This window comes from Carcharodon carcharias, chromosome 32 (genome assembly GCF_017639515.1).
Source record: "Carcharodon carcharias isolate sCarCar2 chromosome 32, sCarCar2.pri, whole genome shotgun sequence".
NCBI classification, from domain to species: domain Eukaryota; kingdom Metazoa; phylum Chordata; class Chondrichthyes; order Lamniformes; family Lamnidae; genus Carcharodon; species Carcharodon carcharias.
In genome coordinates this window covers 5,107,435-5,122,422 of record NC_054498.1, presented here as the reverse complement: position 1 = coordinate 5,122,422, position 14,988 = coordinate 5,107,435, and the positions used below count along the sequence as shown (strand labels likewise).

Genomic DNA, 14,988 nt, shown 5'->3' with positions numbered 1-14,988 from the left:
CCACATGGACTGCAGCGGTTCAAGAAGGCAGCTCATCGCCACCTCAAGGGCAGTTGGAGATGGGCTAGCCATCAATGCCCACATCCTGTAAATTAATTTTTAAAAACTTAGTACTGCAAATATTTCCTTTTTGGGTATACTGCAAATATTTCCTTTTTGGGTATTACAATAGGGATAGTTGGTGTTGGCATGATAGACCAAATGGAGTTGTATGGTTATGATTATAGGATATTTTGATACTTTGATGTTGCCAGCTCCTGGTTGAGATGGAATGCACACCACCTTTTGCAGGTATAGGGAGAGCACAGATACACGTTGACAGATTCAAGGCCTCTTAACCAGCAGATGGTCAGGGTAGGGTCTGAAAGAAAGGAACATTTTACAGTGGGGTCATGAAACCAACGTTAAAATTGTAGAAGCTTAAAATGTCCATTTTGTCCGTGGTGAAAATTCAAATCAGTTTGCTTTTATTTTAATCAGCCTGTTGCAGTTATCATAACTATATTATGAATTATTGGGGATTTCTAATGGAGGAGATACTAAACCGTCACTAGATACACAGATAGGAAAAGCCAATTGGCTCATTTTCATTCATTCGGAAAAACTCACGCCATTTCCCCATACGTGATCCAGTTCCCTGGGAAATGCTTCTAGGGTTTTTGTCTTCACTTATTAACCTTGGCATTTATTCCAGGCACTGGTCACTGTCTAAAGGACTCCCTGATATCGGTCTTAATCAGTCTCCTTGTCTTATTCCCACAATTTAAACCTAGCAGATAAACATTTTCCATATCATTTGCTCGATACCTCTACACGTGTTAAACCCATGTTCCTCCAGATGTTAAATCCCTGGCACCATGTGCCAGGCTCTGCTCTGCACTGCCTCCAATGATTCTGTGATTCAGCTCTGATCACAGTGCTTCCCCTCTCATTGCATGTTTTGATCAGTATTTGCAGACTGGTATTCAGGCTGTCTTTGTCACCAGTCTGTTAGTTGCTGCTCAGTGTTGGGTGTTCCTAGGTCTTTTTTTTAACTTCAGTGATATGAGATGTTTTGGAAACGTTTGCAGAATATTTATTTCTGGTGTGTCTTAAACATTCGTGAAGCTGGTCAAACAGACTGTCTCAGTGGATGTGGTTGAAGCAGGGAGTTGCACACAGGGATTGTGCACAGTCTGTCATCAACCTTCATAGGGTCAAGACTGAGCAAAACCCGGAAGAAGCTGGAGCGACGTGCTGACGCGTCGCCAGGCACCGTGCGTGATGACGCAGTTTCCGGCGGCGGCCGCAGCAGCGCGCAAGGTGACGCGACTTCCGGCGGCGGCGTGGAGGCGATGGCGGAGGCCGATGGAGACCTGGACCTGGAGAATGAGGAGACGGAGCGGCCGGCGGAGAAGCCGCGGAAACACGACAGCGGAGCGGCGGATCTGGAGCGGGTGACCGACTATGCGGAGGAGAAAGAGATTCTCAGCTCGGACCTGGAGACGGTGAGGCTGCGGGAGGTGGGGAGGGGGGAAGGGGTGGTGGTGGGGGGGAGTGGTGGTGGTGGGGGAGGGGGGAAGGGGTGGTGGTGGGGGGGAGTGGTGGTGGTGGGGGAGGGGGGAAGGGGTGGTGGTGGGGGGGAGGGGGGAAGGGGAGATGGGGAGGGGGGAGAGAAGGGGGGTACAGGGGAGGGGGAGAGAGGAGAGAGGGGAAGAGAGATGGGGGAGGAGAGATGGGGGAGGAGAGGGGAATGGGAAGGGGGAGGGAGGAGAGGGGAATGGGATGAGAGAGGGGGGAGGGAGAGAGAGGGGGGGAATGCGGGAGTGGGGAGAGGGGAATGGGGAGGAGAGGTGGAGGGGGGAGAGAGAGGGGGAGTGAGGGGGGATGGGGGAGAGATGGGGAGGGGGGATAGAGAGCGGGAATGGGGGAGGGGGAGAGAGGGAAATAGGGGAGAGATGGGGAGGGGGGAGAGAGAAGGGAATGGGGAGGAGAGGGGAATGGTGGGGGGAATTGGAGAGAGAGGGGAATGGGGGAGAGGGGAATGGAGAGGGAGAGGGGAATGGGGGGGAGAGGGAGAGGGGAACGGGAGGGAGAGAGAGTAGGGGGAATGGGGGGAGAGGGAGGGCTGGGAGAGAGAGGGGCAGGGGAGTGCTGAGGGGAGGTTCGAAGTATGGGGATTAGGGGGAGAGCCATGGGAGTTTATGGGGTTTGGGGAGCCATGGGAGTGGTGGAGGAGGGGGGAACCATGGGGCTGAGGGTGGTAAAGGGATGGGAGGAAATGGGGGGTATGGGGATGAGGTTGCATTTGGGGATTTGGGGTGAGAGAGGTATACGGGGAGAAGAGGATTGCTGGGGGTGTTGAGATTTGGGGAGTGTTTAGTTACAACAGTGAGTGCGGATTGTGACGTGTGTGTTTTTGTTCACAGGCAATGTCCGTCATTGGAGACAGAAGATCCCGGGAACAGAAAGCTAAACAGGAAAGGTCTGAATCTCCCTTTGAATGAATGCAGGTTGTTCTGTAACCTATGTAATGTCACTTTAGCCTTTGGGAATTGGTGAAGGTGAGGGAAGCAGGAATAGCGCTGGCGAGCAGAAAACTTTCCCAATTCATTTCAGCCCCTGCTTCCACCTCCCTGCCTGGCCATTCCCCCAGGCTGATGAGCAGTAACCTCGGTGCCCTTGTAATCCTCAAGTGAACTTCAAATGGCAGCATATTTCTACCCCTAACAGTCTCCTCCCGTCACTCAATTCCAGCACCTCTGAAAACCATCATCCTTTTGCGAGCTCCAGTGGTGTCTCTTGCTGTCAGAGCTTTCGCTGCTTCCTATTCCTTAACTGCCTTCAAGCCTTGCCAACCTCCGCTGCGCCAGAGCATTGATCTTAGCATCCTCAACAAAATTACCTGGAAAAACTCAGCATGTCTGGCTGCATCCGTGGAGAGGAATACAGTTTAACGTTTCGAGTCTGTATGACTCTTCATCAGAACTAAGGAAAAATAGAAAAGAGGTGAAATATAAGCTGGTTTTTGGGGGGCTGGGACAGGTAGAGCTGGATAGAGGGCCAGTGATAGGTGGAGATAGCCAAAAGATGTCATAGACAAAAGGACAAGGGGATGTTGATAGTGGTGATATTATCTAAGGAATGTGCTAATGGTGACATTAAGGGTAGAAAGCAGGACGAGCAAGGGACAGATAGCCCTAGTGGGGGTGGGGTGGGGGGAAGGGATTGAAATAGGCTAAAAGGTGGAGATAAAACAACGTATGGAAATACATTTTAAAATAATGGAAATAGGTGGGAAAAGAAAAATCTATATAAATTATTGGAAAAAGGGGGATCGGAAAGGGGGTGAGGATAGAGGTGAGAGTTCTGAAGTTGTTGAACTCAATATTCAGTCCGGAAGGCTGTAAAGTGCCTAGTCGGAAGATTCCTCCAGTTTGTGTTGAGCTTCACTGGAACAATGCAGCAGGCCAAGGACGGACATGTGGGCATGAGAGCAGGGTGGAGTGTTGAAATGGTAAGTGACAGGTAGGTCTGGGTCATGCTTGCGGACAGACCGAAGGTGTTCCGCAAAGCGGTCACCCAGTCTGCATTTGGTCTCTCCAATGTAGAGGAGACCGCATTGGGAGCAGCGAATGTAGTAGACTAAATTGGGGGAAATGCAAGTGAAATGCTGCTTCACTTGAAAGGAGTGTTTGGGCCCTTGGACGGTGAGGAGGGGGAAGTAAGTCATACGGACTCGAAACGTTAACTGTGTTCCGCTCCGCAGACGCTGTCAGACCTGCTGAGATTTTCCAGGTATTTTTGTTTTTGTTTCGGATTTCCAGCATCCACAGTTTTTTTGCTTTTATCCTAGCATCCTCAATGTTGTTTACAGATCTCCATGACCTTGCCCCATCCAACCCCTGTGACCCCCCCCACCCCCAATAATTATTACCTCCTAGATCACATCCTGCCTGTTCTGATTCTAATTTACGGTGAATCCCCTCCACCTCACTAGCAGTGCCAGAACCTCAGCCATCGTGGTCCTGCAGCAAGAAACCTCACCTCACCTCACTGACTGCCACCTCCAGGCCTCCACACTATCCCCACATGTTCAGAAGCCCCCCCCCCCCCCGAAAACCTACCCTTGGGACCACATTCTCAGTCATTCTCCTTTACCTTTTCTCGTAATCAGTGCTCGACTTCCTTCTACCTGACCCAGCTCCTTGGGCTGACCCGCTGTGTTTAAGGCTCTCAGACCAATCACTGTCATCCTGGAGATGAAAACTCATCATTCCCAAATAGCTGTACTTTGTATTACTCAGCCTGGTAAAGAACTGGGGTTGATTTTTTTATTTTCCCCTTTGCTCTGCAGAGAGAAAGAGCTGGCAAAAGTGACCATCAGGAAAGAAGATGTCGAATTGATTGTAAGTCACGTTTGTAACTGCGCACGGCATTTTTCTTGTGATTCAAGGCGGCTTTACCTCCCAGCTGCCCCAGGCATGTTAAACACGGGAGATTCCCGCTCGGTGCCAAAAAACATTGGAGGCTGGGCAAAAGTAACCTCATGCAAAATGAAAATGGCTGAGGTTCCTGCTCTGTGTTCAGTGTCGATTGCATACAGATCTGGACTTCTGCTAAAGTAAGAGCTTCCAGCAGAACAGATGCTTTTAGGGAGAAGCTGGGTAAACACATGAGGGAGAAGGAAATAAGTGAGATGCAGGGAGGAGGCTTGCATGGCCTATAAGCACCAGCATGGTTGAGGGGGAGGGGGGGGGGTGCTAAATGGCCTGATTCTGTAAATTCTGTCTCATTGTTTAAAACGTTTTTTGCAATCTGGTTACAATCAGTTCATTGTGTCTTGCAAAGATTTCAGGTTTTGGGCATGTTAGCCAGGAATCATGTATTCAAATCTCATTGCAGCTTTGGTCCAGTTAACTCAAGTTGATAACATGCAGTCAGAACAAAATTATTGATCTGTTTCCGTCTATGCTCCTACCTCAGAAGGAGGTGGATTTAAGCACTAATCCAGAACTTCAGCCTATACCAAATGTTTTTAGTGCAGCACTGAGGGACTGACAATTTCTTAGAAGTGCCATCTTGCAGGTATTCCATTAAACTGAAGTCCCGTCTACCAGTCCAGGTGGGTGTTAAGAATCCATGACATGTAGGGAGGTCTCCCTCTTCCAACCAGCACCAGCATCTTAACTGCTCAGTCATCTTGTTGCTTTTTATGGAGACGAGTGGCTGCAGTTTTTGACAATAACCAATTGAAAAAAAGTGTGTTCTGATCTAAAGTGTTACCATATTAAAATAACACAGGAATTTCTTAACTTCGTTGAATCTTGTGGCGAAAGGGAGGCCATTCAGCCCATCGTGTCTGTGTCAGCTCTTTGAAAGAGCTATCCAATTAGTCTCACTCCCCTGCTCGTTCCCCATAGCCCTGCAATTTCTCCCCCCCCACCTTCAAATATTTGTCAAATTTGAAGGTTACTATTGAGTCTGCTCCATCACCACATCATAAAAAAACTCAGCCTGAAAAAGAGTCTCCTATAGAACATGTCCAGCACAATTCACTGAAGCTGAGGGGAACCATGTAAAAACTGTCTCCGTGACAAGTTTGCTTTTTCTTTTTCTCTAGATGAACGAGATGGAGATCTCTCGGACTGCAGCAGAGCGTGGCCTGCGAGAACATTTGGGAAATGTCGTTGAAGCTTTGATTGCTCTCACTGACTGAGCTCACAGCATGTTGCCTGGGACTGCTTCAGACATGTTTGGGAGGGGAGGGGGAGGGGGAATGCAAAGGGGTGGGGGGCAAGAGGTGAATGGAATTGAAGGTCCCTCCATCTGTGCAAACACTGCCCACTGTTTGGTGACAGGATTGGGATGGTTTCAGTGAAGTTGGCTGCTTTACTGGCGCAAGTGCTACTCAAGATCCAACACTGAATCTTGAAGAAGGGCGGAACCTTCCAAATGAGAAGGAATAAAAAGACTGAAAACTTGAATCAATAAAAAACAAGTCCACTTACTCAAACCTCGCCTTGCTGTGTGTTTGCCTTTGGAGATTTTTACAACGTGGGGAGGAAGTTCATTCCTAGTTTGAAGAACTCATCGGTTTGACATTAGCCTTTTACCAGTTTGACGCCGTGATTTCTGCTTAAACTGTCAATTTAATTTAAAGTAAGATCCTGGATCGCTTTTTTTACTTTTTAAAATGTTATTAAAACCTCTTTTATTCTGGCTGAAAAACCAAAGTTTCTCTGATCTTTTCTGTAATTCAGTCCCTCAAACCCAAGGGATCAGCTTCTCTCCTCTCTGCACCTTCTTCCCAGTTGGAGTCTCTCCCTTGTGTCTGACTGGGCACAGTCCTCAAGGTGCAGTCAGTCGTTCCTGGCTACTCTGTATCTAACCTAAGATTCTTTGATTTTATTTTTTGTCTCTGCTAAACTTCAATCAGCACCTCTTACAACACCGAGATGGACACTGCATCCATTCAACTTTCTGACCTAACAGTACTGCCTCACATTCACTGATACTGAATTCCACCCGACAGAAGTTCTGGTCCAGTCCGCAACCTCATGAATATCCTTCCTTCCGTCTGCATTATTAGGTACTGTACTTACTATTTTAGTAATTTGTGCAGAACTAGGAGCAGCAGTAGGCCATTCAACCCTATTCAGATTATCTTCAGATAATCATAGCTGGGCCCATTATCTAGACCTGGAACAGGAACAAGGCATTTAACAGCTCAAATCCATTCCCCCATTTAATGAGATCATGGCTGATCTATGACCAAACTCCAAAAAAAAATTTTTCCCCTATATTTTAAGACGGATAACAAAAATCTCATCAACCTCAGATTTGAAATTATCCATTGATCTAGCGCTGTTTGTGGAAGGGAGTTCCAAACTTCTACTGCCTTTTGTGTGTCTCTTAACTTTGCTCCTGGAGCACCTGGCTCTATCCTTTAGACTATTCCCCTTAGTCCTGGACTCTCCAACGAACAGAAACAATTTCTCTCTTTAAGGAAAGATGCAAAGACTAGAATATCCTCAGTGGTTAGAAATTTGTGATGGTATCCCACGGGGTCTTCTAGGACTGCTGTTCATCGATAATTTGAAACTAAGATTAGAGGGAGTGTTGTTGGGTCTTTTGGTGCAGTGGGTAGTGTCCATGCCTCATGAGCCAAAAACTCCGGGTTCAAGTCCCACTCCCGCACTTGATGGCCAAGTTCATAACATGGCCAAACAGGTTGGGTATCAAGCTGCAAATCCTTCCAATGAACCAAATGACAGGTGGTAAGAGTGAGAGAAATTCCTGATCAGCCATGAGAAGGAAAAAAATTGGAGGCTCCACCATCGCTATCCATAGGACTACAAGTCTAGGGTTATGGGGGTGCAGACGAGAAAGTGGAGTTAAGGCCACAATCAAATCAGCCATGATCTTATTGAATGGTGGAGCAGGCTTGGAGGGTTGAATGGCCTCCTGCTGCTCCTACCTCTTGTGTAAATCTGCGCAAATTACTAAAATAGCGAGTACAGTACCTAACCATTTGGACAGAAGGAAGGATATTCACGAGGTTGTGGACTGGACCAGAATTTCTGTTGGGTGGAATTCAGTATCAGTGAATGAGGCAGTACATTTTGGTCAGAAAGTTGAATGATGGTAGAATGGATGCAGTGGAAGAGCAGAGAGATTTGGGGTCAAATTTACATGATATTAAAATCTGTTCAAGTGGATGAGAATGGAGCACCGGGTTTAGTACAGGCTATAAAAGTCAGGACATATAAAGTTAGTACAGCCACAACTTGAGTATTTTGTAATCCAGGGAGTACAGAGAGGGTAAGGTGCAAATTTCCCAGCATGACGAAATGGCCAAATATGAAAAAAGATGAGGAAAATTAGAGCGAGAAAATTCTAAAGATCGAGGTTTTTAGGAAGTGATGAACTGATGGAGCAGAGGCGATAGTAGTAGACTGTTTCCAGTCATAGAGAGTTCTAGAACAAGAGAGAAAGATCGCATGTAAAGACCCCAGATAAAAGCTGGATAAGCATCTCAAAGCATGTCATAGCCAATGGAGTACTTTTGAAAGTGTAGTCACTGTTGTAATTTAGGAAACATGGGCAGCCAATATCTGCTCAGCAAACTCTTACAAGCAGCAATGTGAATGATGAAATAATCCGTTTTATGTGATGTTGATTGAAGGATAACTTGACCAGGATACTGAGGAGAACTCTCCTCCTGTTCTTCAAAATAGTGCCATGTGATCTTTTACACTCACCAAGCAGGTATAACGTCTCATCCAAAAGGTGACACCCCTGATAGTGCAGCATTCCTTCAGTACTGCACTTCAATGTCAATTTGATTTTTGTGCTCAAGCCCTGGAGTGGGATTTGAACCCAAAATGTTGCAACGCAGAGGTGAGAGCGCTACCAACTGAGCTCCTGTGAATAGGAATGGGAACACCACCACCTGCAAGTCCCTCTCCACCCAAGTCACTCACCATCCCTGACTTGGAAATATATCACCGTTCCTTCACTGTCGCTGAGTCAAAATCCTGGAACTCCTTCCCTAACAACACTGTGGGTGTAGCTACACCACATGCACTGCAGCGGTTCAAGAAGGTGAGCTCACCACCACCTTCTCAAGGGGCAATTAGTGATGGGCAATGAATGCTGGTCTCGCCAGTGATGTACACACTCTGAGAATGAATTTTTTTAAAAAACAGATTTCCTTGACTGGTTATAGTTGGGACCCAGTTTGGTTTTAAAATGCAGTTACCCTGAAAGATTCCTCTCCATTTGGCAAGCTGCTCCCAGCACCTGGTGGGATGTGGACAGACTGGGGAAGCAGCAGGAGCTGGAACATGGTTACATCTCCTCATGAGGTAAGTGAGGGCTCTGGGAGAAGAATGTGGTTTCACAATCGATCCCTTCCTGCTGTGTCTATTAAACAACCTACAGGTCATTGCTGTCCTGAAGGTTTTAAACTGTTTGTCCCAAGTTCTATTTTGATACAATAAGCAGGTTTAAAGAGCCTCAAAAGGATTTACTTAATCTCTTTTTTTAATGCTGCTTCAACACAGTTTGACATTCCAACTGGGAGATCAGGGTCTATCCACATCTCATCCTCACCGAGCAGAAACCTGCCGAGCCACAAAACTGTTTTCATCGGGAGTTTCCGCTCATTATTGGAGTTAGGAGTTTAATTTTAGCAGCTTTTATGATTCTTGTGCTTCACTGCAGCATGGTGTTGGGTTCCCCACGGCTTTACAGCCTGTCACAAAGGAGCCAAGGACTAACTCGGGGTGCATTTGACTTGTGCGTGCCTTGATCTCGGAGCTCTCCAACTGCAGGGGAATGTGTGAGCGCAGTGTTCGAGCACAGGTAAATGGCGGGCTTGGAGAAGAATTTTGTCCCAGCAGCCCCAATGTGGGACAACACCAAGGCTGGAGGGAGCAGACAGTGGAAAAGTGGCAGTGGATGATAGAAGGCTGAGAAGATCGATGGATGTGAGCAGGGTCACAGTCTACAAAAAGGAGTGGATTAGAGTCAGAGATGAGTCTGGATTTCCATACAACGAGGCAAGAGGTAGACTGGGTAGGATAGGGGAACATTGAATGAGGAAGGTTCAGACAAATGGTGAAAATCGAAGCTAACATGGAGAAAGGGACACCTACACAGGGGCATAGTTCCTTCAGAACCTGCCAGTCCTGTGGCAGCCACAGCCATCAACCTTCCCATAGCATAAAAGCAAAATACTGCATATGATGGAAATCTGAAATAAAAACCGAAAATGCTGGGAAAGCTCAGAGGGTCTGGCAGCATCTGTGGCAAGAGAAACAGAGTTAACATTTTGAGTCCGTATGACTCTTCCTCAGAGCTAAAGAGAAGTAGAAGTGTGATGGATTTTATACTGTTTATGACGGGGTGGAGCAACATGGAAGATCAGGGACGGGTGGGAGCTCAGGAGAAATTGATGTCATAGACACAGGACAAAGGGGGTGTTAATGGTAGTGTTAAAGACTGAAGAAGGTGCTGATAGTGGCGTAAAGGTAAGATAGCAGAATGTGTAAATAGCAGGACATGGGTCAGTGCTTTGTGAGAGCATAACATAGAAACAAAGTGACAGATGCTCCTGTTGGGGACAGTGGTGGTGGTTGGGTAAAAAAAATAATTAAAAAGGAAAAAATATATATAAATTTTTAAAGATTGGATTTAAAAAGGGATAAAGATAGAGGAGAGTGTTCATGGTCTGAAGTTGTTGAATTCAATATTCAGTCCGGAAGGCTGTAAAGTGCCTAGTCGGAAGATGAGGTGCTGTTCCTCCAGTTTGCATTGAGCTTCACTGGAACAATGCAACAGGCCAAGGACGGACATGTGGGCATGAGAGCATGGTGGGGTGTTGAAATGGCAAGCGACAGGGAGGTCTGGGTCATGCTTGCGGACAGACCGAAGGTGTTCTGCAAAGTGGTCACCCAGTCTGCATTTAGTCTCCCTGATGTAAAAAGGACCACATTGGGAGCAGCGAATGCAGTAGACTAAATTGAAGGAAGTGCAAGTGAAGCGCTGCTTCACCTGAAACCTTCATCGAACTTTCCAGCTGGCCTGATTGGACACGTCACATGAATGGGAATCCAGGCTGAATCTCCCGAATGTTCAGGGGTGGGGCCATGTGTACTGGCCCGATTGATAGGGGCAGGGCCATGGTCTGTGAGATTCAGTATCACACTGTGGGGTGGTACCGAGACAGCACTGCACTGTTGGAGGATCAGTACTGAGGGAGTGCTGCACTGTCACAGGGTCAGTACTGAAGATGCTGACTCTCACTGGTGGGACAGCTTTACTCTGTATCTAACCCCGTGCTGTACCTGTCCTGGGAGTGTTTGATGAGGACAGTGTAGAGGGAGCTTTACTCTGTATCTAACCCCGTGCTGTACCTGTCCTGGGAGTGTTTGATGGGGACAGTGTAGAGGGAGCTTTACTCTGTATCTAACCCCGTGCTGTACCTGTCCTGGGAGTGTTTGATGGGGACAGTGTAGAGGGAGCTTTATTCTGTATCTAACCCCGTGCTGTACCTGTCCTGGGAGTGTTTGATGGGGACAGTATAGAGGGAGCTTTACTCTGTATCTAACCCCGTGCTGTACCTGTCCTGGGAGTGTTTGATGGGGACAGTGTCTAGGTGAAGTGAAAAGTTCTGACAGTGCTAATTTTGATCAGGAACAGCTTCGCTGAGATAAATGTGTAATAACATCTGTGGAGAGTGCAGCGTAGGCTGTCCATTCCAGGTAGCATGTTTCCTGGTTAATAATAGCATGTTGTATCGTGTAATGAGCTGTCTCCTTTCTTTCTGTCACAGATATGTTGCTGCTGTGGACCCTCTCCGTGTTCTCTGTGCTGCCCTTTCCTACCAGGCATTAAAGTATCGTCTGGGACCCGGATGATGTACACCTTGTATCACATTGTCAGCTCCACCGGCTGCTGCCTCATGCTTTCCAGAACAGTCGCTGAGTCTGTCAGGGAGACTGTAAGTACAAACTCTGGACTCCTCGAATGCCTCACTAAAGCTTACCTTGTCCATTAGTATCTCTCCTCAGCCTTACCTATTCCTGCAAACCCCTCCAGCCCCACAACCCTCCGAGATTTCTGCACTCCTCCAATTCTAGCCTTCTGCAAATCCTCAATTTCGATTGTTCCATCACTGGGAGAGAGTGTACATGGGGCTGTGGGAGGGGATTAAATGGGTGGGTAGAGTCAGTGATGGGGGAGAGTGTACATGGGGCTGTGGGAGGGGATTAAATGGGTGGGTAGAGTCAGTGATAGGGGAGAGTGTACATGGGGCTGTGGGAGGGGATTAAGTGGGTGGGTAGAGTCAGTGATAGGGGAGAGTGTACATGGGGCTGTGGGAGGGGATTAAATGGGTGGGTAGAGTCAGTGATAGGGGAGAGTGTACATGGGGCTGTGGGAGGGGATTAAGTGGGTGGGTAGAGTCAGTGATGGGGGAGAGTGTACATGGGGCTGTGGGAGGGGATTAAATGGGTGGGTAGAGTCAGTGATAGCGGAGAGTGTACATGGGGATGTGGGAGGGGATTAAATGGGTGGGTAGAGTCAGTGATGGGGGAGAGTGTACATGGGGCTGTGGGAGGGGATTAAATGGGTGGGTAGAGTCAGTGATAGGGGAGAGTGTACATGGGGCTGTGGAAGGGGATTAAATGGGTGGGTAGAGTCAGTGATGGGGGAGAGTGTACACGGGGCTGTGGGAGGATCAGGAAGATGGGCTGAATGGCCTTTCTTCAATCTGATATGTTTTCTAAATAACAATGTTGGTTCAGGATCCTGTGAACTGATAGTTATTGATCCTGGTTGGGTTGGGTTCAGTTCAGCCCAGCCCGGCCTGGTGCCTCGTCTGTACACAAAGGGTTTGAACCTTCCCTCTTCTCTTCCAGGTGCCTTTTTTCCGGGTTTTCTGTGAGCAGCTTCAGCCAGGCTCTGACTGTGACATGTTAATCGGATACTCGGCTGTGTACAGGGTCTCTTTCGGCACCGCCTGCTTCTACCTGTTACTGTGTCTGTTTCTCTTCAATGTCAAATCGAGCCGTGATTTCCGGGCTCTGATCCACAATGGGTAACTGGACTAATAAGATCAGTGTCTGTGAGAGAGAGAGAGTTTGCCCTCTGAACCAGGAGTAAATCAAATACAACTGACCAATCATTGCTCATTCAGCAACCAATCATTGCACACTCACTGACCGATCCACACATTCACTGACCGATCCACACACTCACTGACCGATCCACACATTCACTGACCGATCCACACACTCACTGACCGATCCACACACTCACTGACCGATCCACATACTCACTGACCAATCCACACTCACTGACCGATCCGCACACTCACTGACCGATCCACACACTCACTGACCGATCCACACACTCACTGACCAATCCACACTCACTGACCGATCCGCACACTCACTGACCAATCCACACACTCACTGACCGATCCACACACTCACTGACCGATCCACACACTCACTGACCAATCCACACACTCACTGACCGATCCACACACTCACTGACCAATCCACACTCACTGACCAATCCACACACTCACTGACCGATCCACACACTCACTGACCAATCCACACTCACTGACCGATCCACACACTCACTGACCAATCCACACTCACTGACCGATCCACACACTCACTGACCAATCCACACTCACTGACCGATCCACACTCACTGACCGATCCACACACTCACTGACCAATCCACACTCACTGACCAATCCACACACTCACTGACCGATCCACACACTCACTGACCGATCCACACTCACTGACCGATCCACACACTCACTGACCAATCCACACACTCACTGACCGATCCACACGCTCACTGACCGATCCACACACTCACTGACCGATCCACACACTCACTGACCGATCCACACACTCACTGACCGATCCGCACTCACTGACCGATCCACACTCACTGACCGATCCGCACTCACTGACCGATCCACACACTCACTGACCAATCCACACTCACTGACCGATCCACACTCACTGACCGATCCACACACTCACTGACCGATCCACACTCACTGACCGATCCACACACTCACTGACCAATCCACACTCACTGACCGATCCACACTCACTGACCGATCCACACACTCACTGACCAATCCACACTCACTGACCGATCCACACTCACTGACCAATCCACACTCACTGACCGATCCACACTCACTGACCGATCCACACACTCACTGACCAATCCACACTCACTGACCGATCCACACTCACTGACCGATCCACACACTCACTGACCGATCCACACACTCACTGACCGATCCACACTCACTGACCGATCCACACACTCACTGACCGATCCGCACACTCACTGACCGATCCACACACTCACTGACCAATCCACACTCACTGACCGATCCACACACTCACTGACCGATCCACACTCACTGAACGATCCACACACTCACTGACCGATCCACACACTCACTGACCGATCCACACTCACTGACCGATCCACACTCACTGACCGATCCACACACTCACTGACCGATCCACACACTCACTGACCAATCCACACTCACTGACCGATCCACACACTCATTGACCGATCCACACTCACTGACCGATCCGCACACTCACTGACCGATCCACACACTCACTGACCGATCCACACTCACTGACCGATCCACACACTCACTGACCGATCCGCACACTCACTGACCGATCCACACACTCACTGACCGATCCACACTCACTGACCGATCCACACACTCACTGACCGATCCACACTCACTGACCGATCCACACTCACTGACCGATCCGCACACTCACTGACCAATCCACACACTCACTGACTGATCCACACACTCACTGACCAATCCACACACTCACTGACCGATCCACACACTCACTGACCAATCCACACTCACTGACCGATCCACACACTCACTGACCGATCCGCACACTCACTGACCGATCCGCACACTCACTGACCGATCCACACTCACTGACCGATCCACACACTCACTGACCGATCCACACTCACTGACCGATCCACACACTCACTGACCGATCCACACTCACTGACCGATCCACACACTCACTGACCGATCTACACACTCACTGACCGATCCACACTCACTGACCGATCCACACACTCACTGACCGATCCGCACACTCACTGACCGATCCACACTCACTGACCGATCCACACTCACTGACCGATCTGCACACTCACTGACCAATCCGCACACTCACTGACCAATCCACACTCACTGACCGATCCACACTCACTGACCGATCCACACTCACTGACCGATCCACACACTCACTGACCAATCCACACACTCACTGACCGATCCACACACTCATTGACCAATCCACACACTCACTGACCGATCCACACACTCACTGACCCGGTCAATACGGCCACACTGACCGATCCACACGCTCACTGACCAGTCAATACGGACACACTGAC

At 48.7% G+C, this 14,988-nt stretch overlaps 2 protein-coding genes across 2 annotated transcripts in view; both read left to right on the top strand.

Annotated features, from left to right (window-relative positions):
• Positions 1-1,281: 1,281 nt before the first annotated feature.
• Positions 1,282-5,995, top strand: hypk (huntingtin interacting protein K). The gene is made up of 4 exons (XM_041178534.1): positions 1,282-1,487; positions 2,409-2,464; positions 4,337-4,388; positions 5,603-5,995. The coding sequence occupies exons 1-4, from the start codon at positions 1,335-1,337 to the stop codon at positions 5,696-5,698; spliced, it is 357 nt and encodes a 118-aa protein (XP_041034468.1). The 5' UTR covers positions 1,282-1,334; the 3' UTR covers positions 5,699-5,995.
• A 5,394-nt stretch (positions 5,996-11,389) lies between these two features.
• Positions 11,390-14,988, top strand: part of serinc4 (serine incorporator 4) — a 44,879-nt gene continuing 41,280 nt past the window's right edge. Inside the window, exons 1-2 of the mRNA XM_041178209.1 lie at positions 11,390-11,488; positions 12,408-12,586. Coding sequence (XP_041034143.1) covers positions 11,402-11,488; positions 12,408-12,586 — 266 coding nt within the window. The 5' untranslated portion in view covers positions 11,390-11,401. The remainder of the gene's footprint in view (positions 11,489-12,407; positions 12,587-14,988) is intronic.

Coding starts and splice junctions, on each gene's coding strand:
- hypk (XM_041178534.1), top strand. CDS start 1,335: ATGGCGGAGGCCGATGGAGACCTGGACCTGGAGAATGAGGAGACGGAG. Junction 2,465..4,336: donor CAGAAAGCTAAACAGGAAAG/GTCTGAATCTCC, acceptor TTTGCTCTGCAG/AGAGAAAGAGCTGGCAAAAG. Junction 4,389..5,602: donor AAGAAGATGTCGAATTGATT/GTAAGTCACGTT, acceptor CTTTTTCTCTAG/ATGAACGAGATGGAGATCTC.